General features: G+C 41.9%; 1 protein-coding gene across 13 annotated transcripts in view; it reads left to right on the top strand.

Moving 5' to 3' along the window:
* Positions 1-27,684, top strand: part of LOC125631202 (sodium channel protein type 5 subunit alpha-like) — a 328,900-nt gene that overhangs the window by 111,829 nt on the left and 189,387 nt on the right. For 12 of the 13 annotated variants that reach the window (XM_075126008.1, XM_075126015.1, XM_075126014.1 and 9 more), the window contains 4 exons: positions 5,852-5,915; positions 20,682-20,823; positions 22,695-22,892; positions 27,413-27,595. In XM_075126008.1, the coding sequence (XP_074982109.1) occupies positions 5,852-5,915; positions 20,682-20,823; positions 22,695-22,892; positions 27,413-27,595 (587 nt within the window). Of the gene's footprint in view, positions 1-5,851; positions 5,916-20,063; positions 20,139-20,681; positions 20,824-22,694; positions 22,893-27,412; positions 27,596-27,684 lie in introns of those variants that run through there. The other variant, XM_075126018.1, reaches the window with a different exon arrangement.

Here is a 27,684-nt window from a genome sequence, read left to right as displayed (position 1 = left end):
ACTGCAAAGAGTTACAAAGGGATCTCACAAAACTGGGTGATCGGGCAACAAAATAGAAGATGAAATTCAATGTTGTTAAATGCAAAGTAATGCACATTGGAAAATATAATCCCAACTATACAAACAAAATGATGGGTTCTAAATTAGCTGTTACCACTCAACAAAGAGATCTTGGAGTTATCAAGGACAGTTATCTGAAAACATCTGCTCAATGTACAGCAGCAGTCAAAAAAGCTAACAGAATTTTAGGAACTGTTAAAAAAGGATAGATAAGACAGACAATATAATGTCACTATATGAATCAATGGTATGCTCATACCTTGAATACTGCATGCAGTTCTGGTCACCCTATCTTATATATCAAAATCTATATCTATCTATCTATGTATGTATATATTAAAATTGGAAAAGATACAGAGAAGGGCAACAAAAATAAGGAGTGTGAAACAGCTTCCATATGAGGAAAGATTAAAAAGATTAAAAGCTTAGAAAAGAGACAACTGTGGGGACATGACAGAGGTCTATAAAATCATGAATTGTGTGGAGAAAGTGAATAAGGAAGTGTTACTTACCCCTTCACATCATACATGAACCAGTAGTCATCCAATGAAATGAATAGACAGCCAGTTTAAAAGTAACGTAAGGAAGTACTTCTTCACAGAACGCTCAGTCAACCTGTGGAATTCATTGCCAGGAGATGTTGTGAAGGCAAAAATTATAACTGTGTTAAAAAAGAATTAGATAATTTCGTCGAGCATAGGTGTCTCAATGGCTAGTTAGCCAAGATGGTCAGGAACATAATCCCATGCCCTGGGTGTCCTTTAACCTCTGACTGTCAGAAGCTGGGACTGAATGACAGGGAATGGATCACTCGATATTTGCCCTGTTTTATTCATTCCCTCTGAAGTATCTGGCACAGGCCACTGCCGGTAGACAGGATACTGGGCTTGCTGGACCATTGGTATGACGGAGAATGGCCATTCTTATGTTCTTATATAAAATTGGGTCATGGTATATAGAACTGGTCAGCAGTTTTTTGGGTTTTTTTTGGGGGGGGGGGCATTGTTTGTTTTTTTGTTTTGGAAAATGCTGATTTGTGGAACCAGAACTTTTTGCAGGAATGCACTGTTTTCAAGAAAACTTTAGTCTGGAGGTTTTCAAGTCCAGGATGGAATTTATGGTCAAAACCAGAGAGGGAGACATTCACTGCAGAATAGCCAACAGTCCAGCAACAGTCCAGTGGTTATGACACTCACTTGGGACGGGAGACTCAGGTTCAAGTCCTTGCTCCAAATTAGGCAGAATAGGGAGCTTGAGTATCCCACTTCCCAGGTGAGTTCCCTAACCACTGGGCTATCAGCTGTTCTAGGGTAAATCTGTCTCATGTGTTTCTTCACAGAATTTTCAGAGGGCTTATTTTGGATCTGGTGTGGAACAAAAACAAATTGTGAAACCTCAAAAAAATTTTTTTTTTCAGAACTGAATTCTTTTTTTCTGGCCAGCCCTATTGGCGTAGTGTGTATTTATGTGGCTGAATACTGGTATGCATGCAAATACATTTGCATTGTAACCTTGTTTAAAATGAGTGCTTAGCTCTCTAATTTCTGACTGCTGAGTACTAATTGCAGATGTTTGATATTTTTGAAAAACAGAGAAAGTAATCCTGCACCATCAAAGTAAATAATTCATATAACTTTCAGTTGATCTGGGGCCATTGTTGTTATACCCTTTCGTTCATTGTTTTAATATGGCAAAGATGATTATCTTATTCTTTTATACTCCTTTAGAGACACACATACACATATGTTTAGATAAAAGTGCATGGCAGGGTTACACATGTACCTTTAAATACATTATTCCTTTTAGTAGAGCTGGCCATAAATTTTTATTTAAAACTTTTCTATGGCACAAAATGGCTTTTTTCAGAAATAAAGGGGAGGGGAATCAGAAATCAGAAAAACAAAAAAAATTAATGTAAAGTAAAAAGTAAAAAGTTTAAAGAAAATGAAACAATTGTCAACATTTTCCACAAAACAAACTTACTCATTTTTGTTCATTTCTTCCTTTTACAGGTAAAATGTGTTGAATTTAAATAGTACCGTGTTGCATTGACTGTACATGTTAATGATACAATCAAGTGAGGTAAAGCTGAGGCATAAGGGTGCAGTGGAGCATAGTCTGTAGTGTTACGGAAGGGGTTCTGTTCTTCAAAACAAAATGATGATTGCATCTCAAAGATCTTTGTTTCCCCACCGCATTAGGATATGTCTACACTGCACAGAATTTATGGGGACATATACAGTACATGCACGACACATACCCCTAGCACAGCTATAAATAGCAGTGTAGCTGGCGAGGTTCTGCTGAGGCAAGTAGAGTACAGACACGCCGGATCCATAGAGGTATGTACCCTACCCTATGGTCCTCTATGAGCTCAAGTGGTGCATCCCCTGCCTTCCCACTGCCGGAGCCTTTTCCTGCTGCAGGGAGCTGCCGGGGCCTTTTCCCACCCCAGGGAAAGACTCCAGCAATGGGGAACTGCCAGAGCCTTTCCCCACTGCCTTCCTTCTGCCAGAGCCTTTCGCTGTGGTATGTAGCTTCACATTGCCTTGTGGGTGGAGCCCACCTTTCGATGAAGCATGTAGCAAAGCGTACCCTACATGCCAGCACCAGTGGCATGCTTTGTAGATATACCTTTAGGCAGAAGACCAAACCAACTTCCTTTGAATAATGATGTGACCAGTGTGTGAGCTTGTGATAATGCAGCAGTTTTGCTCTTCAGTGATAATACTATAACACCCCATCCCTTCAATTATCACTGGGGAATCAGCTATTCATCTCACCTTCAAATTCAAACCTGGCGTGGTAACTGTCACTCTTATTGTGCAGACTATCCTCCATTTCTTAGATACTTTCCACCGGCAGTGCCTCAGTACTGATTCTCCCCCATGCATTCCATAAAGCTCTTTGGGACTTAGCATTCTGCCTGTTTTAGGAATATAAATGTTTAGGTCAACAGCAGATGACAGGTCATATGTGTACTCTTGGGATTTTAAAACTCATCCTGAACACTGCAACTTGTTTGTACACATTCTGTCTCTCTAGTTCTCTCTCAGTCCTGTGCTCTTGTTCTTTGTGCATCAGCTTTTTGATTCAGTTGACCGTGGGTTGTTGCATCAGTGTGAAAGAGTCTGAAACTTCACTCCAGTGGCTCCAGTCAGCCAAGGAGACAGAACTCAAATAGTGGTGAGGTGTAATTGTGCGTCATCACCAAAGGATTTGAAATGAGATCCAAGGGCTGGAAGCTGGGGCTAGATAAATTCAGACTAAAAATAAGGTGCAGGTTTTTGACTGAGAGGGTAATTAGCCATTGGAGCAATTTACTAACAGGTTTGGTGGATTCTCCATCATTTGCAGTCTTCAAGTCAAGACTGGATGTCTTTCTAAAAGATATCCTATAGCTCAACCAAAAATTATGGGCTTGATGCAGGAATCACTGGGTGAATTATGCAGGAAGTCAGACTAGAGGATCTAGTCTTTTAAGCCTTCTAGGCTTAAAATCTATAAGAAGTGACAACCCTCCAAGTTATATAATTTTCTCCATGTTGTTCAGCACCTATATGCACTGATATAATTCCTTAACAAAGTGGAGAGCACCATCAGTGTGCTGTATATCTCTTATCATGTGGTCTCCTCATGTGTGCTCACTACCCTAGACGTATGCCAGGGCAATATCTGTTGAGGGGATTGTTCAGAAGTAGTAAACAAGGTTAAAAATCTTGGCAGTGTTTTGGACCAAGATATTTCCAGAGAAAACCCTACATGTGGAACAAAGTACAAAAACACACCATATGAGCAGTGTTTGTCATTATTTTTCCTATGTTGACTTGTGTAAACCAACAAATGACCTCATGACCACAAGGTTCACTGATTGTAATTTCCTCCTAGCAGTAATCAGAACAGGCCTTTCCATTGTTTGCAGCTTATTTGAAATGCAGCAGCATATCTGCTCACTGACTTGAGTGAGGCATTCTTTGCATTTTCTGCCTATGTAAGCCTTTACTCCTGGGCCAATTCTGCGCCATTGCGCATGTACAGAATTCATGTCCCGCACAGAATTTTTTTTTCTCTGCAGAAAATACATTCTGCCAGAGAGGTGCTGCAGTACACCTTTGCCCATTAGGGGCTGCTGTGGCACCAGAACAGAAAGTAATCACTCCTGGGTGGGAGCAGCCCCAGCTGTGGATAGGAAAGAGAAGAAGCTGGGCTCCTCAGAGTGCCCTGCCCTTGGGGCCATGTAAGGAAACACAGGATATGGGGGCACAGACAGCATGGGGCACATGGGGCTGCTGGGGGGTCACAGACTGGGGTTCAAAAGGGTTAGTGTGGGGGACAGACTGGAGCGGGGACTGAATGGGATTGGAGGTGCAGGGTCACATGGGGACGGGGGAAGGGATTGGCTGAGTAGGGGTGCAGGGTCACGGAGGGTGCAGGGACACATGGGGACAGGAGGAGGGGGGTGCAGGGACAAATGGAGGTGGGGCAGATGTGCTTGACTGAGTGGGAGAGGTTAGGGGCTAGCCAGGTTCTGCATGGGGGAGGCTCCCTAACAATCCTTCCCTCCCCCTGCAAAAAACCCCTTCCATACTTCTCCCACCCACACCCAACAACCCTCCAAGTTGACACCAGGCTGCTTCCCATCAATTACTTCTCTCTCCCTCAGTTCCTCCATTACCCCTGACTCCCCCAAGCCTTTGCACTATTTCTGACAGGTGTGGGAAATACATTTCTGTATTGTAGTTTAAATGAATTGTTACTCAAAGTTCTGTATTAATATGCCTAGTAAGGAATCTATCAAAAACATATTGTGAAACTTTTTTGTTGTCTGTATTGTTACAGACGTACTTGCTGATGGGTAATTTGAAATAAGTTACCAAAATAATTGAAACTGGTGTGATTCTATTGTGTTGTTTTGACAAATAAAATATGCAGAATTTTAAAAGATTGTGCAAAGAATTTTTAATTTTTTTGGCACATAATGCCCCCAAATTAATAAGCTGACACGCTTGGTTTCTAAAACCATTAACAATGTAGGGTAAGGCTGCAATGGAGACCTCTTTGAGCATCATCTGGGAGAGCATCTCTGCTCTCACAACACCTGCTGTGCAGGGCTCTCCCCCTCATGTGTTAAGTCAGCAGGGAATTACTCCCTTGCTATAGGGTCTAGGATATGTAGAGTATGTCGGGTATGCATGTAGGCTAAGTAGGGTATGCACCTTGCTCCTTGTTGAAAACCATCTCAATCCACTTTCACTTGCTTCTGGAAAACATCTATTATTATTTAACCCTGATCAGAGATCAGGGCCTCATTGGGATAGGCTCTGTACAGCCACTTAATTTTTTCCCCAATTATGTTTTTTAGAATGTCCATTGTTGAAAGCATATATATTAACTTACCCTTCTATTTCTATTTCTTTCAATATCAGACTTCCTTGTTTGTTATCTGTTGAATGTTAAAAGGATGTATTTTAGTTATGTTGTTATTACCTTTATTTTGTCTTCTTTATGTTGAACAAAGGCTACTAATGAATTTTAAATACTGATCGCAATAGCTAAGAAGCTTTAAAATTATATATTTTAATTTTTACAGCTGATTCTACAAGAACTGAAGTATGTTGCTTCCTGAAAATTAAAATCAGTGAATCAAACAAAACCCTTTATTCATCAAATCCCCAGATTCCTGTAACTATATATGCTGTTAGGTGGATAATTTTCAGATATTGTATTAATTTGGGAATGTGCTTGTTAGAAAGCAGGTTGTCAATTCATGATTCCTTCACTTTTGTGGCAGAAAACTACTTCATAAAAAATGGCACTTCGGACGCACTACTCTGTGGCAACAGCTCAGATGCTGGGTAAGTGCAATCAAAAAACATCTTTGCTTCTTTTCTTTTCTTTCTTTGACACATTTTGGTTCAGTTCTGTTCACTTCTAATTGGCATGAAGTAGGGATTTCAACTTCCCAGCGTCAGTAATAATGGAAACAAAGATAATGACAATATCAGGCATAATAGTACAATTTTCTAAACAGCAGAGGAAAGAGATTGGTGTGTCTCACTTATAGAGGTCTGAATTCTTTAGCTACCTTATTACAAACTCCTTTTTCAATCAGTTTAATTTTCTCCTCAAAAAAGTGCTTGAAACTTAATAACATTTTGGCTGAGTGGGTAGTAGTTTAAAGGAAATGAAAGGTGAAGAAGGAAGCAGAAAAGCAGAATGGGGAAATAGACTGATGATTAATTCCAGTATTTCTAGCAGAGGAGGAAGAACAGAATAATAAATTCAAACCTTTGGCCCGTACTGAAACCAAGATGTTTTGGACATGCAAAGACGCTTTGTTAATTTGTGAGCTTCATGTGCATGTAATGCAGGTGTAGAAGGTATGTATTCCAGTTTCTCAAACCTCTGCAGGCAGTAGAAGGAACAGGAAATACATGCCTCTTGAGATGCTAATTCAGGTTAGCTGCACAGAGGCAGGGTAGAAGCCTTCCTTCACATACTCATCACCTGTACACACAGTCCTTCTCAGCTGTCTTTGATCCTGATTCTCCAGGCTCAGTGGAAGGTGGTGTGATGGTGGAGAGAGTGGCTCTTGTGAGCCTGAGAGGATTTCGAAGGAGGTTAAACTATGAGGTGAGGAGAAGGGCTTATGATGGGAAGGGAGAAGGTTTTAAGCCCCTGGGAGGTTCTGAGCTGCAGGAAGTTGGGTAGGAAGGAAGAAGGGGGATCTCAGAGTGAGGGGGTTTGTTTCTGAGTTAAGAGGGAGAGAGAATTCTGAGACTGGTAGGTGGGTGAGAAGAGAGGGTTTGGATCTGGTTGAGAGGGTGCTGAGCGGGTTGGGGTGGACTGAGTTGGGACAGGTGAGTGTGGATGAATGATGAGAATGGAAATGTGATTGGCAGAAACTCTGGTGTGTGTGAAGGAGGGTGTGTCGGTAAGGGGAATGGAGGAAGGTTAAAATCTAGACTGGAATGTGGGGAAAGGCAGGCAGAGAGAAAGAAGAGGTCAGGACTAGGATAAAACACTAAAGGGACCCAGAGAGATAAGCACTTTTTCCGCCTGCCACTGTCTATATCTGTATTTACATGCACACAAAGGATAACTGGATGTGTCAACCTTCTCCCTGCATGTCTTGTATGTCTGATCTGTATTGCCAGGCTGATTTAGACTGTAAGCTCCCTGGGCAGAGGGCCATGCCTTCCTCGACGTTTGTTTCAGGAAAGGTACAACATCAGCACTCAGTAAATAAACATGGATGATAGTAATGCACTGCATTAGCCTAAGCTCAGGCTGGAGTCTAAGACTATAGGAGAATTTTCTAGGAGGTCTCAGGTCTTAGAAGTCCCCTGAGGCCCTCCAAGCAGTGGTAGTTTAAACACGGGTCCCGGTGATATGTGGATTTGAGTCCTGGCTGGCAGCAGGATACCCAGGGCCCGGACCTTAGTTCCATTATGCCATTGGGGCTGAGGGGGAGCAATCACTGTTGGAGAAAACTGGGATCAGGAAGTCATGACATAGAAAAGGTTGGGGGTGCTGGACTTGGTTTCCTTCCATTGACCCTGAGTTTGAATGTAGTGCCTGTTACAGGGTAGTCAGCTCCTTTAAGGGCCCGTGAGCCAGTGGCCAGGCAGCCCCGTTTGATTATTGGACCCAGTTGCAGTGGGTTCAAATGATGCCTATAAAGGGCTGAGAGAGCTCAGTTGAATGTGGGGAGGGCACTCATCCAGTTAATTCCTGGAAAGTTCTCTTTTTGCCTGGCTTTTGTCCCCTGTCTGGTAATGGGACACAACCGGACATGCTTTTGTCTGGTATCGGGTGTGGGACACCATTTTGAATAGCGTGCCACTCCTCCCCCACCGGCCTGACCTCACGTGCGGTGCGCTCTTGAAACTGGTGTTCCCTGTGTGGCGTGGCCTCACACACACCGTGCATCCACCATCATGCCAGCAGGGGCGGGGTCACCCAGGCAGGGACAGGCCCCCTCCATCCTCAGAAGTGCCAGAATATCCATTATTCTGGTAACATGTGAGCGGCCACCCTAGTTGGATGGAAGCTGCAGGAGGGAGGTTGGTTCCTGTGTCTGGCCCTGGAAGAGGGTTAAAGGCTCCTGCAGCCAGTGTTGGTCAGGGGAATAGCGTGTGTGTGTGTGTGTGTGTGTGTGCGTGTGCGTGTGCACATGCGCACGCATGTTACTTTTGTTTGCATTAATAAACTGTGCCCTGGGGGAAGGGCCTGAAAGTGACCTGGTCATGGTGTTTAATCTTTCTGAGGCTGGGAACACACACCAGCAGCAGTCTGCCATACCTTACCTTGTTATGTGTTATGGGCTAGGAGCTGACACACTTTCGGCTGGATTCACAACAGGGACTTAGGCTATGACTACGCTACAGCTTAACTTAACATAAGTTATGTCACTCGGTGGTGTGAGTTAGCCACCCCCCTGAGTGACAGAATTTAGGCTGACTTAAGCGCTGGTATGGACAGCACTATGTCAGCGGGAGAGCTTCTGTCCTTTGTAAGACACATGAGGTAACTTTCCTGCTTTACTCAGCACTAGTGAGGCCTCAGTTTGAGTACTGTGTCAAGTTTTGGGTGCCAGATGTGGACAAACTGGAGAAAGTCCAGAGGAGAGCAATAAAAATGATACAAGGTTTAGAAAACCTTACTTATGAGGAAAGGTTAAAAAAACCTGGGCATGTTTAGTCTTCAGAAAAGAAGACTGAGAGGGCACCTGAGAACACTCTTCAAATATGTTAAGGGATGTTATAAAGAGGATGGTGTTCAGTTGCTCTCCATGTCTATTGAGGATAGAACAAGAAATAATGGACTTAATCTGCTGCAATGAGATTTTGATTAGATATTAGGAAAAACTTTTTAACTATAAAGATAGCTAAGTTCTGGAATAGGCTTCAAGAAAGGTTGTGGAATCCCCATCATTGGAGGTTTTTAGAAACAGGTTAGACAAACACCTGTCAGGGGTGGTGTAGGTTTACTTGATCCTGCCACAGTGCAGAGGGTTGGACTAGATGACCTTTTGAGGTCCTTTCCAGCCCTATATTTCAGTGATTCTGTTTTAAAAGTCATGGAGACATGGTAGTGTATATTAAAATGACTATATGTCCCAGGAACTTTCTTCAAGACACCTGAAGACACCAAGACACCCTTTTTTATTTAATCAAGTCAAACACATGTTTGTTTTTTTTTATCTAACTACAAAATGTTTCCAGATGTATTGCTGTACCAAGCAAAATTTGCTGGCTTACCAGGAATAACAGTGAAGTGGAAACCAGGTTTAGTGTTTGGAAAAATGTTGGAATGAAAAGTCAAATGAGCATGGATCTTCCATTGTTGTTTGGATTGTTGTTATAGACATGTTGGTCCCAGGACACAAGAAAGACAAGGTGGGTGAGATAATATCTTTTATTGGACCAACTTCTGTTGTCACTGTCTCTTCCACCAACAGAAGTTGGTCCAATAACAGATATTATCTCATCCACCTTGTCTCTCTCAAATGAGTGTGGATGAGATCAAAGCTGTTCTTTTTCTCAAAGTGAATGTCAGTGACACTTGTTCAGTGTTTCATGACAAACACATTCAGTGCACTAAGTTACTGGGGGGGGGGGAACATCCTCCACTCTGAGAAATAAGCACGTGTCACTGAGTCAGAAGTTGGAAGTAGTGACACCACCGTGATATTTTAAAAAAATACTTTTCCTGTTGTGTGACTAACTCACAACCCTAAAACACAGATATGCAAAAACACCCCTGTTTTTGATTTTCAAAATATGGCCACCATCGGAAATATCCAAATTGGTTCCGCTTTGCAATTACAGCTTTTTTTTCTCATTTCTGATTAAAATAATAGGGACAAAAACAGCTATTCTGATTGCTAAAGAGGTTAACTATTTAAAATATTGAGGGTATTTTTATTCTGTTCCCTAAGTCCATGACATTGACAAGTCCAGACCGTAGATATTAACACAGTCTACAGGGTGACCAAGAGCTGGGCATGAATCACCAGCCACCCCTCAAAATAGACATGTGCCCACACAGCTGGCTTATCTTTGAAAGATCCCATGGAAGGCATGCATTTTAAGGAGAGATTTGAATGAGGAAAGGGAGTTGATTGATGCGCTGGTTGAGGAAGTCTTCCAACCATGGAAGGAAGTAAACAGAACAAAGTGGAGAATGATACAGAGGGTGCTAGCAGGCAGGCTTGGGAGCAGTGGAGTGAATAAGATGAGAATAAATGGAAATGAGAACAGGGATGCAGGTGGTGCAGAGATGTAGAAGCTCATGGAGGTAAAGGACCGGAAATTTGAACTTGATGTGGAAGGAGAGGAGAATCCAGCAAAGGGACACGGGGGACATGGTATATTAGGGTAATGAGTGATCATTGCTGTCACGCTATCTGGAGTGGCTCATGACTGTGAGTGCCTACCTCAGGGCAGACTGTCAGAAACAAGGACAGACACCCCAAACTGGTGGTGTGTTCTATAATTAGATTTCACCAAGCCAGTTACAAATGTGAACTCCTGGATCACTATAGCAGTCTTACCATGGAATCACAGACAGTCCCCTTGGACTCCCTAGTCTATCTTGTGACCCAGACAAACTGAACTTTGTGATAAATGGTCACTTACACCAAAAATCACACCACATTCAGGTTGCTTCCAGTCCCAAGAGACCAGTCACTTAGCCCAGAACAACTGGTACCCTAGATTAGTGCTTCTCAAGCTATCTGATGTGGGGGACCAGCAATATTTTTTTCCGATGGCTCGTGGACCAGCACCAGTCTGCAGACCACCACTTTGAGTAGCACTGCCCTAGATTTTACATAAAAGACAATGCCTCTAGCCAATCCTGTAATAAACTATCTAAAGGTTTATTAACTAGGAAAAAGAGATGAGTTATTTACAGGTTAAAACAAGCAAACATATACACACAAATAGGTTACCCTTTAAATCGTAAGAGTGACAGAGTTGTAGTGATCTGTAAATTTAAAAAAAAAAGGAGGACTTGTGGCACCTTAGAGACTAACAAATTTATTTGAGCATAAGCTTTCGTGAGCTACAGCTCACTTCATCGGAGGCATTCAGTGGAAAATACAGTGGGGAGACTTATATACACAGAGAACATGAAACAATGGGTGTTACCATACACACTGTAAGGAGAGGGATCAGGTAAGGTGAGCTATTACCAGCAGGAGAGCCGGGGGGTGGACCTTTTGTAGTGATAATCAAGTGGGCCATTTTCAGCAGTTGACAAGAACGTCTGAGGAACAGTGGGGGGTTGTGGGAGGAAATAAACATGGGGAAATAGCTCATCTTAAGTGATCACTCTCGTTACAGTGTGTATGGCAACACCCATTGTTTCATGTCCTCTATGTATATAAATCTCCCCACTGTATTTTCCATTGAATGCATCCGATGAAGTGAGCTGTAGCTCACGAAAGCTTATGCTCAAATAAATGTTAGTCTCTAAGGTGCCACAAGTACTCCTTTTCTTTTGGCTTCAGTTCAGAGTCTCTGGTCCTGTCGGAGTTCAAACAGATGGAAAATTATCCTGTGGCTTTGTTTTATTTCCTTCCTTCAGCTTCCAAATCTACAGGACAAGCTTCCTTGCACATAGCATTTCTCAGATGTGATAAGGCCATTAACCAGTCCATTGTATTGTGATATTCCTTGATGGGCCTTCTGGATGTGTGGGGAGAGGATGATTCCCCTGCTTGAGTTCACAAGTTCAGAGCAAACATTTTCAAAGTTATAAAGCAAAGCTTACATATTTTCTTAAAGCACGGAATGCAGACATTGAGAGTGAGATTAATGCATGTAGCAACTTACAAACATTTCATAGACTCTAAACGCTACATTCGTTCTTATAAGCCTAATACCTATTATGAGCAAAACTAATACACAGGTGAATTGGTCTGGACTCCAGCTATCAGTTTTCTCAGTTCTGAGCTAATGCCTGCAGCCTGGGCAAGAATTAGCATCTGGCCTGCCAGATTCACATCTCTAGAAAGGAGAGAAAAAGTATCTTGCTACAGTACTTGCTTAATTTTGGATTTAGCTCTTTAGTAATGAACAGGAAAGTGTGTATCACGTGCTTTGGATTTAAAAGACAAAACTAATAAGCTGTTGGAGAACAATGAGCATAAACTCAATGGCAGTTTGAGTAAGGACTGAAAACTGAGTCAAGCCTTCAGGAATTGGCCATGCATTCCCGATAAACAGTGCTGGCTTGAGGCCTAACCTGCACAGGAAACTATATAGGACACCCATTTCATAGGGACGCCTCCAGCCCAGTGACCACTTCCTCCCGCCCCACTTTGAACACCAATATGGCTGTGGCTCCAGCCCCTTTACAGGTTTCTCCTTTCCTTGCCGCAGCACAGCTCTAGCCCATAAGCAGAGGTGGTGGCCTGAAGGGCACCAGAATTATAGGTGCTGACTGTGATTTAAAAAAACAAACAGAAAAACCCACCCTAAACATTTATGTTGATCTCTGCTGCATGTTTTGAACTGATGACAATAAGGGAAAAATGTTCTTTTTCATTTAACCAATTGGCTGCTGCTGAGCATCAGACTAGAAAACACCTGCTGTGCTGCTGAATGTACCAGATACGTGCCCATTGTCTTCACTTTTAAAACAGGACCACAAAACCGTGGCAGATGTGATGGTGGAGGACTGTCAGTGAAAGGGTTCTATCAAGTTACATCAAAGCTGCTGTATTATTAATGTAGTCATGTTATGGGCATTCTCACTTTTCTTACTGAAATTGTAACTTGCTAATTTTGTAAAAATGCTTATAAACCTGGAGTCTGGTGTTTCCTTATCAAAATAGGATACAAATGTAGAGGGGCCACATCAGCTTGGAATCTAGAAAATTATCTCCTTCTTACCTCACTCCCTAGCCTCCTCCCACTCTCCACCCCCAAAAAAATGAAAACAAGTTTCAGCTTCTACACCTGTCCCTGAATCTTCTCCCAATTTTTGTGGTTTTACAATGACATTTTCCTATTTTTTTTCAGAATTTTTTTCTCTCTCCCTTGTGTTGGTGTGAAAGATCCACACAAATAACAGGGGAAATTGTCTGCTAAGGGAAACTGTGAAACTGACTAGACACAAAGTGCTGTCAAATGCACACGGTAAACAAACTGGACAGCAAAAGATAAAAGTAGCCTTCTGCTCTGTTTGTTTTCATGTATAGTAATCTCACAGGCTACTTGTACCAACAGTAAGAAAACGGGTTTTCTGAGCAGTGTGGTTTTTCCGTCAGTGGTGTTCTTTTCAAGTGTCAAGGTCAGACTGCTTAACATTTTTTTCCTTTCGCATGACATGTACTGTATGTTCAGCTCACGGGCTGTAGTCTACACTATCATATTAACAATGCAAGTACATTTGCATCATATCTGTACTGATATTGCCAAAAAGGCTAGTGAATGGAAAGAAAAGTCGGCCTCTAAAGCTACTTCAGGATATAAAAAGAAGGCACCTTTGGCAACTGCATCCTAGTAACTGTTGCTATAGAAACTTTAGCTACCTTTATTCTCACTGTGACCTTGATTTTTCTTAGCAGGCTACTTATAAATAACATATATATAGAGAGAGAGAACGAGGCATATTTCTATAAAACTTTGTAACTCTTTTGCTCTCATCTTAGTCTATAAATAAAAGGAATTTAGAATGGAAATCCTCTTAAAACATTTTAAAGTTATAAAATGAATCCTAATCCTGTTTTAAAGTATCTTTATAAAGGTATTTGTTGTGTTGCTCTGTTTCACTGAGGCAATCTATACCAACACATAAAACTCCATCTGCAACCTGTTTTTTTTCATAGTTACCAAGCATACAAAAGTGGCATTTTAATGATGAGCTTTACTTCCAGACATATTAACAGCACTTTTGTACAGTGTATCACAGTGATGCTACAGTCTGATGCCCCTCAACTGAAATACTAATCCTTTGCACTTACATATCCTCCATCCAATGATTTCACAGTACTTCACAAATGTTAAGACACTCACCACACTCCTCTGAAGAGGGGAAGTAAATGTGCCCCATCCTGACGAATGGGGCAGTGCATTTATGTCGTTTTATGTACATTGCTTTACACTGCCCCATGCTGCATTTCTCACCTGGACCGTGGCAGTTTGAGAGAGGTGAATAACTTGCATGACCACAAATACCATTCAGTATACAGCATCCTCTCACACAGCTGCTACTCCACTGACAATGTAACACAGCCCCAACGGTGTGGGAAACTGTTGAATTGAAGGGGAGGATATACAGAAAGCAACAATGGCAGTTGCCTTTATTCTGCTGCTGACAACTATAACAGCGAGAGCTCTGGTTTACCTGAAATTCATAAGCCTCCATTTACTATTGTTGTTGTTAATTGTGTATTATTGTGGCTTCCAAAGGCTCCATTCAGGATTAAGGCCCCACTGTGCTTGGCGCAGTACAGGCATACAGAAGAGAAATCCCTTCGCCTGAAGGGTTTACTACCCAAAAACACAGACAGACAAAGGGATAGAGGTTAGGGATGCAGGTTGCAAGTAAATGAACTTGGTGAAGATTGGACTCAGCTTTGTTATTTACCTGGAGAAAGGGGTGGGGAGGAAACGGGGAAAGCAATAGCTACAGCTCATTGGTTGCTTAACTGTGGTCCTCAGGCTGGGTCTCCTGGGTATCTCGGCCGAGGTGAGTCTTAAGGAGAATAGGGTAGTGGCTGCTGGTATTTTATCAGGGGCTATTTGCCATGCCTGGGAGAAAATCTGGAGGTGTCTGAGGGCTTAGTTATGCAAAGTGCTGAGCATGCTGGCCCCAAACCAACAAAGTGTGTGCTTAACTTTAAGCGTGAGTCGTTCCACTGAAGTCAATGGGGCTGCTTGTGCTTAAAATGAAATACGCTTCAATACTTCGCTGGATTGGGGCTGGTGTGTTCAGCATCTAAGAAGTGAGCCCAGTTGGCATCTTAAAATGCCATTAAAGAAGACGTCATTTTGTGTAAAGAACTGGATGCATTCTTTTAACTGTCGAAGCTCATGATCCCATTATGCAGTAATTTAATAAGCAACACTAATAAACTTATTACAATCCCTCGTAGTGGATAGCATATTTTAAATGAACTTACCTAAGTTATGATGTAAATAACATACTCTTCATCTACTTTGTGTTGGTTAAAATCATATTGGAATGTGACAAGTGTGTTTGTGGCAGGAGAGCTCCTCACTTCAGTGTAAAAAACACACAAGAAAGTATGCATACAATCTTGTGAAAAATGTTATAGCTTACAGGGCGCACACTTTAGTACCCCACTCTTAGGGCTAGATTGTATATTTGAAATGCCTCACTTGTGAGTGGATCATTGCATCAAGGACTCTGGGTCTAAAAGCATGAGCCAGTACTACCTGAGCTAAAGTAGCTAGCTCTTCTTGGTCCAGGGCTCATCAACCGCAGCGAGTTGGTGTGGGTTACACATTTACAATCTACCCTAGTTAAGGGGCAGTGCATTCCCATCCTGCCCAAGCAACAGCACAGGATCTTCCCCCTTGCTACAAAGGCGTAGCAGTCTGCTACTGGCCCACACCAATAGCAGATTACAACCTCCCTTTGCTGGTTTGTGCACTACGGGATGGAGCCAAGAGTGCCCACTCCCCACCCACCACCTTGAGAGGGCAGCTGTGGGCGCACAATGTTTGTTTACTTCTGCATGCCTGAAGTCAAGGCCTAGGGAGAACATACAGGGGTAAAGGGGGTTCCTACTCCCATTTGCACAGGTGCATAGGTTTGGCCACGATCTGGCTCTCAGGGTATAGGATTTATGTGTCTGAATTGAAAGCCAGTGGTTTTGTTTTTTTAGTTTGTTTTGTGGTTGCAAGTCAATGAGCATGCAAAAGTCAGTGGACAATCTGAGCCTACATCAATCCCCTCTGTGTGATATCTAGACTTTAGCTCATTGCCTAAGTTGCCAGTGCCTCTCGGGAGCACACCCTCTTATTTCACATCAATTATTGTTGCTGAGCTAATTTAGTAAGTCCAGCAATACTCCCTTATACTCCCTATTTGGCTTCAAGCCTAAACAAGCCTTGGAAGTCCAGTGGTCCCCTCTACCTACTAGACTCAGGCTTTTACCCCCGCTGTGTTGCTAAGGGGGTATTTCTCATTCTATTAAAATTTACCAATTAAAATTTATTTCAGTGATTTCAGCTATAAATATCTCCTCTCATTTTCAGAATCTTTCAGCTTATTGTTATGCCAGTCCACAACTTTTATAGGAGCTGTGAAGATTCCTTATCACAGTTTTATTTTAATTTAAATAGTCCAGTTTGTACTTATCTATTTGGCTCCAACTTTTGCTGTCTGTTTATAAACCATTGTATGTAATAGATGGAGTTGGACTTTTGCTACCTAGGACAATTGAGAGTACAGACCTCTGCACAGCCCCTCTTATGTTTAGAGACTTCGGGGGGTGACAACATTAACAGCTGTGAGTTGCTACCTCCTGGTACCATATGGCTATCACTGTGTATATTTTCAGGCTCTGAAATGCTGTGATCCAACACACAGTAGTTCACCAATCTTCTTTCACTATAGAGCCCAAGTAGTTCATTACAGCATGGATCAGCAGGTTACTGTGTTTGTCCAGATTAAAGACTTGAGCCAGAGCATTTTGTAATTATGTTCCTTAGCTATTACTACCTAGACTGCCCAATCTGTGTCATTATTTAAAAAGAGGCTTAGTCTTAGGTCCTTTAATTTTCTGTACTGGTGCCAGCAAACTATGGTGATTATGGCCTGATGGATGGATGGGTAGATTGGTGCTTTTAACTGTTCTTAATCGATGACACTGTAATTGCATTGTGATTAATTGTACAGCACCCTGTGAAGGATGTTATATTAATGTAGCTTCTTGTGGTTGCCAGTCTGAGTGAAATCCTGTCAGACGCTTTCTCCTGGAGCTGTAGAGCCTAAAGAGTCTGCTACAAAATCCAAAGGGGAAGACTTTAACATCCTAAGTAAAATCCTGAGATTCCTTTAAAAAAAAAAAAGCACCTCAGAGGGAATAGGGATGGTTCCCAAAGAATAATCGTAAATGGGAGCCCTTCCAGCTAACAAATCCCTTATGGCTTCTTCATAGGACACAGCCACTTCTAAAATTTTTCTTTTCCATGCAGTGTTTCTAAATTGTATGCACAGCCTATGGATCACCACTCTTTGTGGGGGAGTTTTTCTACAGTAAGCTCACCGGGAATTTCAGGTGCTTGCAAGTGTAACCTATATTAGGAAAGTACAGGTCTTTGTGTCCTTTTGGTGTAAGAGGATGAAAGGCTATTACAGATATTGGTTAATAGAGTTCTTTAGTTCAAGTGATAGAGGCTCATGCTTTTAGTACAGAAGTCCCTCAAGTTCGAACACTGCTGAGTCCCTGGTAACGTACTTTGTACATGTACTCCATGGTCATACAAGATTCTTTCTTATTAGCAATCTATGATATACCTGTCAGGTCATCTTATGTTAGTGGGAAGACTGCCAGATTGCAGGGAGTTGTAAGCATAAGTAAACATACACAAATTAGTGTTGTATTACAAACGGAAGATATTAGACCAGGTTTCTGTCGCTCCCTTCAGCACCAGGAAGGGTTACCGCACCATTCCTAGTGCTTTTCAAAAGAGAAAACAGACAGCCTTTTCATGTACATATGAGTAGCTGGTCCAATTTCCTTACACTCAAAAAGAAGTCACCCTAGGCAGTGATGGTGGCAGTGAATCTGAGGGGGACCTTCTAGTGGCAGTGCAGTCCAATCTCATGGTGCTATGAGGCTTATCTGAGATTTGGTGTGAGTGGTCAACAACTCAATATTTTCCTCTTTTTTAGCCACAGCCCTTCACCTATTCATAACAGTGATTGAAGAGGGTCTCCAGAGGGAAAGCATTCCAGAAATCCTTTATCAGTGCTGTATTTGGAGACAAAGGTCTTGCTAACTTGCATTCAATGGCAAAACTTCCATTGACTTCATTTGGAGCAAGGCTAATGAAACATGATATCCTTCAAGCCACATACAGCTCTCTTCAGATGTTTCAGCAACACCTGCTCTCTTCAGGTGATTAAAATAAACAAGAGCACAGTGAAACAACCCAGTGGGATCACTTGGGATTGTTTTTCAGTGAAGAACTGAGGAAAACCTTTCTGTGCTTGGACCAAAAAAAAAAAAAAAATCTCAAGCGAAGTTTAGTCAGTTTTTCTTAAAAAAAGGAATGAGCCTTACAAAAACTTCTCATGGCCTGCCTGGCCATGCTGCCTCAAAGTAGGCAAAATGAATGTTTCTTTAGAGTCAAGAAGATTGGTTCCTCAAATCACTGGAAAAATATCCTAAGCATACCATGGACACTGTTAGGTGTCTGCAGTATCAGGTGAAAGACAAAAATCTAATTAATATCTAGCACCTGGTGACAATACGTGCCATCCTGTTGGGATAGGGGACTTACTTGGAAGTTCATGTTGCACAGGGGAAATGGTCAGACCACAAATTCAGAGTAAACACATAGATTTTAGAAAAGAGAACAGCTTGATTTTTATTCCTTTTCCTCTTCACCAAGCCTGTAATGATAAAATCAAAGTAATACAGGAGTTGTGGCTCTCAACAAAGTGAACCAAAGTAGGAAAGCTCAAGAAGGAGATTCTTTTCTTAGACTGGGAGCAAAAGAATTGAAAATGTCTCTGCTTTTTTCATGTAGCATAGTCAATATGGACTAGATCTTCAGAGGGTGTAAATCAGCAGGGCTCCACTGAAGCACACAAAATCAGATTATATTTTCATTTGCACAGTTAATAAAATGTAAACTATAGGGTGGAGGGTTTCTACCTTCATCTAAAGTCCCATGCAGTGATAGATATGGATGCATCTTGCAAAGCTTCAATATTTCTTTCTTTCTTTCTTTCAAAGCAGATTTATTTAAAACCTTGCGCTTGACTAATGATCTTAGATTAAGCTTCTGAAAGTGTTGTTGAATTCATAATATTGGTGTCTGGCACTGGAAAACTTCAAAACCACTGAAAATGCACTGAAGAATTATCTCAACCCCAAGATCACATTGCTACCTTGTAGTATAAAGATATGATCTATACCATATACATAGCTGTTCTGTTCAGGAAACAGTACTGTGACACTTCTCCCGCACCACCACCGTCACCACCACATGACTGACTTTGAATCTATTCTAATTTTGGCTTGAATTCAAAGATTTACTTTGATTTGCTTATTATTAATTATTATTTTATTTTATTTTTATTTATTACTGCTTTTTGGTTTGGTGTCTATTTCTATTTTGTTTTGCTAAACATTGTGCTAAAAAGCAATTGTGCCTGAAACACCCTATTGTGTAATGGAGTGAGAGGGTTCTTATTATTCTGTCACAAGACATGTCATACTTGTTGGATGTGTTTGCCACTCCACATGACTGGTGTAGAAGTGTTTTACAGGATCAGCTGATGGGATATTGCTGATTAATAGCCCTGACTATAGACAAGTTAGAGAAATTTGATTCTTCTTTTTCACAAGTAGAGGTTCAAATTCACCATCCCCAATGTGCAGCATGTTGCTCTGTTCAAAATCACTGCTTGGAAATTATTCTTTGTCATTAAAATGCCTTCACAAAGCCACATTATTGTAGCCATTTCTAACCATGTCAGCCAGAGCTTTTACAGAGCTCTAAGACCCTTACTAGGCTCTTACCTATCCAGTGCATAAGCAGATAGCTGCTGGAACAACTGTGTAAAAAAAGGCATGCACGTTCTGCTGAGTTCCTCTTTTCCTGCCTGTTAGATGGATCTGGTACCCTTACCAAATTGCTATTGACATGGTTGCTTTAGTAACTGGTAGAGTTAGTTGTAATTAATATACTTTGTTTCTGTGTATGGCATCATGTTTTAGGGGAAAAAAATTGTAAGGAGTCGTGAAATGTAATGAGAGAATGTTTTGCTTGCGGCATGCCATGTAATAAGGGAATTTGCAAGATGCACAGACTAGAAGCTTTCCTGAGAGAAGCAGAAAAGTCATTGCAGCAGTTTAGGTAAGGATTTTCTTGGTGTGGATGTGAAATCCCAGGCTCCTCTGGTGAGTGGACTGAAGGGCTGGGCGCTTTGATTAAAGGTTCACTGGTCCCAGAGAGAGAGTAGAAGGTCAGGCTGAAGGGTTGACAGCTCAGGTCACATAAGAATATTGAGCCAGATCCTTCGCTATCATAAATCCGCACAGATCCAGGGGTTTCAATGGAGCTTTGTCACTTTACACCAGCTGAGGATCTGTTCCAACATCTCAGCAGTTCTTGAGATAATTGTAAGGGGTAAGGGAAGCCTTATTTATTGTTATAGTTAGTGACCTGGTTATCAATCCTCAATTCACCTTTTTAGGGTGGATCTTCTCTGCGTACTGTAAGCATTCAACCTTAAATATAATATGTAACCTGAACTTTCACATGAGATGGAACAGCTCGCCTGTATGTTTCTATGGCTGTGACTTTCAACTGAAAGCAGCCAGTGTCATCTGTAGGAAAATCAGTTCCTCCATCTTGAAGCCTCCTGTAATTAGCTTTATTTTCTATTATTATTTGTAGCACGTGTCCAACGGGATATAGATGCCTAAAGGCTGGTGAAAATCCTGATCATGGCTATACAAGCTTTGATACTTTTGGCTGGGCCTTTCTCTCTTTGTTCCGCCTGATGACACAGGATTACTGGGAGCGTCTGTATCAACAGGTATCAGATATTCTCGTTAAACCATGAAATAAATCAGTCATCCACTTACAATGATATATTGGTCTGTCTACATAGCAAGTTAGTGTGTGGCAAGTCAGGGTGTGAATCTATAGCAGACTAGCTTGATGCGCCCTATCTCGCTGTGTGAAACAGGAGCATGTTGAACTGCGCTACAGAACTTTTAGTGCGCAAGGGCTACACAGCAAATTAGTGAGTGGCAAGCTAGTGTGCTGTTGATTCATTCCCTGGCTTGCTATGCACTGACTCACTGTGTAGACAAGTCCAAAGTCAGTAAGTGAAGTTAGGAGAAAACTGATGGTGGTTAGACACAGAATGAATGACTATCCTGTGTACATCCTGGTCAGGAGCCATCAGTTGCTGCAATGAATTTTTAGGAGATGATTATGTCAGTGGATGGCTAAGGAGGGCTGGTAAATGGGAGAAAGAAACTCTCATTGGGTAACTTGTTTGAATCTGAAAGATGTCACCATGTAATGACTGTTTGGTGGCTGGTGTAAAAGGAGTTGGTGATCCCAGTCCCGCTCAAAGGAGAATGGTTTCCACCTTACAAAAACCATCACTTCCCTTGGCATGCTTCTTGACAGTTGCAGCAGTGACCAAGAATTAAATAAAAAGAAAAGGAGTACTTGTGGCACCTTAGAGACTAACCAATTTATTTGAACAAATAAATTGGTTAGTCTCTAAGGTTCCACAAGTCCTCCTTTTCTGTTTGGGAATACAGACTAAGACGGCTGCTACTCTGAAACCAAGAATTAAATGGAGAAGGAGACTAAATTGTACCCACACACCTAGAAGTATTCTCCCCAGAGCAAATTTTCCATCAAGGAGGCCCTGAGGTTCATGTGCAAAAATTGTCTGAGAAATAACTTGTACCTTTCATGCACAGTTGTAGTAACTGTGTGTGCAAGTGAACAGGTCAACTAAATATTCATTCTTGCATGCATTTGCTGTAATTGAATGTGCAAGTCTCAGGAACTGCATGCAGAAATTAGGCACAAAATTGCATGCACCTGGTTGTGTGTGCAAATGGGCTTCTGCCCACTGAAAATTTGGTTCTCCATGTCAAGACTGAAGCATTTTGGTATGGAAATCAGGGAAGGCTGTACTGCCATAGACCATGCTATACAGTTCTTCAAATAAACTGAGGACTCCAGTTTCCTGTGCTACCATCTACACAATTTATTTTTATCTCATGAAAACTGGTAACACATTGAAATAGAAGCAAATTTAATAACTGTAATTCATTTAATGGGTGCAAAATTGCAGGTACAGATTTGGAAGGTTCAAGTTGCGACTGTAAATAGGAAGGCTGAACAATTAGCATTTAGTGATAATCTGTACCTTATTCCCTGATAACCAGAAACTTCTACGCTTAAACTCTATACTGTTTTCTTTTTATTTTAACATCATCTTAATAAAATTATTAAATGCACCACTGTCTGAGGGCAAGTTCTATATTAGCACACACAATTTATAGTCAGGTGGCAAGTTTCTGAAGGTCTGTATTCAAAGGAAATCAGTGTGCTGACATTTTAGGTGAAGAATGCTTTCTCCGCAATTGCTTATAAATTTATCTGTTATCAAACAAACTCAGACACAATAATCATGAGAAAAACACTCATTTTAAAAATACATCTTGCTGCATGACACAATGATCACCTGATTAAATTATGGCAATTTCATGATGAGAGTGTAACTTCCTATGATGTGATTATTTTTATATTGAACAGGTTTCTGTTCAGGCTGTTAGCAAAAATCTAATTTAATTAAAAGTAAATATAAGTCTTTTAAAACATTGTGGAAACCTTAAACTTAAGTATGCATTGGACTCTTTATTTTTGTGGTTGCAGACTCTGAGATCTGCTGGGAAGATCTACATGCTCTTTTTTATGCTGGTCATCTTTCTGGGCTCATTTTATCTGATCAACTTGATTCTGGCTGTAGTGGCCATGGCTTATGAAGAGCAGAACCAAGCCACTATTGCTGAAACAGAGGCAAAGGAAAGGAAGTTTCGAGAAGCCATGGAAATATTAAAGAAAGAGCAGGAGGTCTGTAAACTATTCTTTGGTTAGTCTTAGCCTGAGCATGCAATACAGCAACACTAAGTCTTTATTCTAAACATATAAGACCAATGAAATAAGGGCTCTATTGAAAATGAGTTGCTGGTTATTGTCTTATTCAGAGGGATTACAATCTTTTCTAGAACAAATATAATGGTAATGTTGTGACCAGTAAGGGCTTTCCTACACCCAAAAGCTGTACTGCTTTGCTTCTACCAGTGTAGTTAAAATGGTGCAACTTCCCCACACCCTCCACCTGCCCGACAACATCTACACAGTGATATTGGTATGGTATATAAGGCATTTTTATACTGGTCTATCTATGTCCATACTAGTGATTGTACCAGTACCTCTACTTTGGTAAACATCATGCCCCTAACTGCAGTAGTTACATGGGAACAAAAACTGTGTGTAGAACTGGACTAAAGTAGCCACATTTCTCTTCTGTACATGTTAACCAACATTCTTTTCTCATTTGCTTTATTAATCTTACAGTTTCAAACCACTATTAATATCCTATTGTTTGACAAATGAGAGAATATGTAGGGTCACCTGTTTAAAATATTTAAAATTTTGGGCCTATACAGGGAGTTCTTGGACTTACGACGCCCAACTTACATCGGACGCCACTTACGATGCTTTTCAATTGACTGCCCGTTTCACCCTTATGACGCTTGTTTCGCCTTTACGATGCTCGGTTTGCATAAAGTTCGCTTGAAATCACTTCCTGGTTGCGTTATACTGGTATGGAGCTGGAAGGGGTCACTTCTGATTGGCTTTGAGGCAGCAGGATAGCTTGTTGTCGGGTAGGGTTGCTACTTGTTTTTGATTGGCTCACAGCCCTGGGCTCAGCCAATCAGAAAGCTTGAAATGTGATTTTTCTGAGGCTCAGCGTGTGTGCCGTTCTCCTTGGCTTTCTGAGCCTGTGTTGCCAGCATTCTGAACAGCATATGTGAGTTTGTCCATAGGCTCCAACTTTTCCCAGCGCTGGTGGATGCTCAACCCCGCCCCTTGCCCCACCCTGACTCAACCCCCACCCCGCCTCCTCCCGCCCCTGCCCTGCCTCCATTCCAACCCCTTCCCCAAAGTCCCTGCCCCAACTCCACCCCCTCCCTGCCCCTATTGGACTCCTTCCCCAAATCCCTGCCCTGGCCCCACCTCTTCCCCCAGCGTGCCGCATTCCCCCTCCTCCCCCTCCCTCCCAGCGCTTGCTGCCCCAAAACAGCTGTTTTGTGGCGGCAAGCACTGGGAGCTAGGGGAAGAAGCGGGGACGCAGCGTGCTCAGGGGAGGAGGCGGAGGTGGAGGTGAGCTGGGGTGGGAGGGCGGGGAGCTGCCAATGGGTGCAGAGCACCCACTAATTTCAAATTTCTATCGGCTCCTATGAGTTTATATGTTTATTTGAATGCTGTTTACAAAATACAGTGCACAGTAAATACATTGATGTTGCAACATTAGATATCTATAATTCATTTAGTACAAAAATCTCGGTTATTGTGGTGAAAATAGCATATCAAGCTTTGGTTCAGGATCCAATCCCCCCTTCATACCATTGATTCCTATGGGAAAAGTGGTTTCGACCTATAACGTTTCAATTTACAACACATTGCGAGGAACGAATTGTGTCGTAAGTCCGAGGACTCCCTGTACAGATAAAATCTTATGTTACAGACACTTAAACAGGCACTTCCTGAGATTAAGCTTTCCACACCATGAAATGGAACTTGATTTAACTTGGGCTCCTGGTCACATCTACTCCCCACTCCCCAACTCGTTCCCCTGCTCCACTCATTCCCAGCACCACTCTCCTTGCCCAATCAGCCCCTGTCTCCACTCAGAGCCTCATCCAATCTCAGTCTCCCCCCACACCCACTGGCTCCCAGTCCTCCCTTCATTTCGCTCCCCAGCTCCCAGGCCCAGTCTCCTTGTCCAGCCAGTCTCAGTCTTCATCCCCTGGCTTCCAGTTCTAGTCTCTGGCCCCTGACTCCCATTGTCCAGATCCATGCAGACCCAGTCTCTCCCATTCCTCCCCACCTGCTAGCCTTCCCCCAACCAAACTTTGTCTCTACTCTCCTCCCCCACAGGTCTGTCTGTCTTTATTTTTTCCTCTGCATTTGAATCAGGCAGCTTCCTCCTCCACACTGCTTATGCCCAGCAGAGGGATCACTGAGAACACAGGAGAGACAGGCTCCCTGCTCTCAGTTCTGGTGTCTCACCATAGCCCACCAGAGCTGCAAATGCAGGGAAAATCCTGCTCATCCCCCAGGCTGGAACAGGCCCAGTGCAGACAAATTCTTTAGGGATTTGAATTGCTGAGCTCTAGCAAGTGTCTACTGAGCATGTGAAAACTGTGATTTTTTTCAAATGCTTATAACTTATCCAAATTCAGGCAGATTTTCACAGAACAGCAAAAGGCACATCTCTGATGCAAAGGATGGCCCCTTCTCAAATTTCAAATCCGCCCTTCAAAGCATAGGGACACTAGAGCTTCTAAAGGAAAGGTCACCAGAATTGCTTATCATGGGCAAAACAATGTATTTTTTTTCTTAGCGTCATTCTCAGAAACAGCTTCATCATTTTGGCTGAAACTTTCTAAAAACAAAATTCAGCCTGAGGGAAGCATGTAAAATTTCAGCCCAAACAGTTAAAATTTGGCAAAGTTACAAGCAACTGAAAAAAAGTATCATACTGGGAAGAGTAGGGCAACCTTAATAGCACCATTTTTGGAGGTAAAGAAAATGTTATGGCAAGCAGAAAGGAGAATTTAAACTGTTCAGAATGGCACTTACGCTACATGATACAAAGAGAACGCAGCTCTAATTGAAAGGCCTGCTTGGGGCTGATCAGTCATCTTATACAATTGGTCCAACACATTCCTGAGGCTGAAGCTAAGTCCAAAAGAGTCATTGAGTCTTTGAGAGGGAAAACACCTCAACATACCAATTAAATCAGTTGACTCAAATAGGCAAGGTGGGGGAGGTAATATCTTTTATTGGACCAACTTCTGTTGGTTAAAGAGACAAGCTTTCAAGCTACACAGAGCACTTCTTTAGAAACACAATGTATCTGAGAACAATGCCCCAGAAAAGCGTCTGAAACCTCCCTCTTCTTCTCCGCTCTAAGCAGTTTGTTCATGGAAGATGTATCCCAAAAGAGTTAAGTTTTGCTGTTGTGTTGTAATCTGTTTGATGGAGGATAATAGAGCTGCCTCCACTCCTTAAAATACATGACTGATTCTTTTTACAGCTGTTAACTTGCTGCATTACTTTGACTGATGTCTGTGGGAGTGGGGGGATATTCTGTTTCTTATGGGTGATTGCTTGTTTGAGTCTGGTGGCTTACAGAAAATAACAATTCATTAGGTTCCACTATATCTGGGAAACTGTAGCATTGTTCAGTGATTATCTGATACCTTCTGTATTTTGGCAAGGAACCTGCATATGAGGGTCATGCTTAGTAGATAATCAATGGGTGTGGCTCTTTCCAATTGGTTGGCACCCCCAAAATTAATCTGATTTGTTTTGCTCAAGTCTGATTTTTACCAAGTTTCCATTAGCCTCTTTGGAGGTGCAAAACTCCCTGTTCTTGCCTGAGAGAATCCCCAACTCTCATCAAATGCTTCATTATGGGACTGCAGCTTCTTTTCTAATATTTTGATTTTTCTTTCCTGGCTTTCCACTGACTTTTCAAGACCATTGATTTGTGCTGGTAGGCTTTTTTGAATTGAGCTGCAGCTGGGTTTCTAGCAGCTCTCCTGTTATCAGAATTTTTGTGCAGCGATTCCATAAGATAGCTGACGTGGAGAACTTGAAGCAGAAGCATGTGGAGTTGAAAAGTCTGTCTTATCTTCTTTTACAACCGTCGTTTGCATTTGTCGCCTCAGATCCCTGATCAGAGCTGGTGCTGTCACTGCTTGGGATAAGATTTCATTTCTAAAAATGTGTCAGCCGAAGTACCTAGCGTTATTAGTATCATCCTGTGAAGAATACAGAGATCTTGCAATGCACAGCCCAATGGCAGCCAGCTGGGCTCCACTCCTATTCAACCTTTTTGATTAAAGGGGCACTGGGCCTAAAATTCCACTGGCCTAGTTTATTCTGAATGGAAGGCATACATATGACTCACATTGTGCTGTCTGCCCACACTGGAACACTAGTTGTTAAAATATATAAGAATCTTGCTCTTGAGTACTTCCGGAAACAACATTATTTTATGGAAACTTAGTATCCTGAATGTGTTGCTGGTGAGTCATCAAGTGGATAAGTGGAGATGTTAGATTATTGCAGTGGTAAAATGACGGAGCTGATAGAATTTTCTTAAGACCATGGTAAGTCAAATGGGGTATTCTTATAGTTAGTTAAATATTGTAACCTATCCCTTTTTATTAATTCTAACCTTCACCGTGAGCTGACACTTATCAATGAAAACTAATTGCCAAAAAGAATAATCATTATTACTTACTGACATCCTAAACTTGCAAATGGTATATTTGCTATGTTCATTTTTTTAGGCACTGGCTGCTAGAGGAATTGATTCAATGTCACTTAGCTCATTTGAAATGTCACCTTTAGCATCCAAAAATGCCAAAGAGAGAAGAAATAGGAGAATGAAAAAGAAGTCCTTGGGGGTAGAAGATTATGGGGAAGACCAAAAGGTTCCCAAATCTGAGTATGATGGTGGTCAGCGAAGAATGGTAAGTCATTATCTGAAATGTCAATGACAATTTACTTCACTCCGTACCTTGGTGAATAATCAGGGCTCTGAATGGTAGTACTGTAATTA

Source organism: Caretta caretta, chromosome 2 (genome assembly GCF_965140235.1).
Source record: "Caretta caretta isolate rCarCar2 chromosome 2, rCarCar1.hap1, whole genome shotgun sequence".
Lineage (NCBI taxonomy): Eukaryota > Metazoa > Chordata > Testudines > Cheloniidae > Caretta > Caretta caretta.
This window is presented reverse-complemented; position numbering and strand designations above follow the sequence as displayed.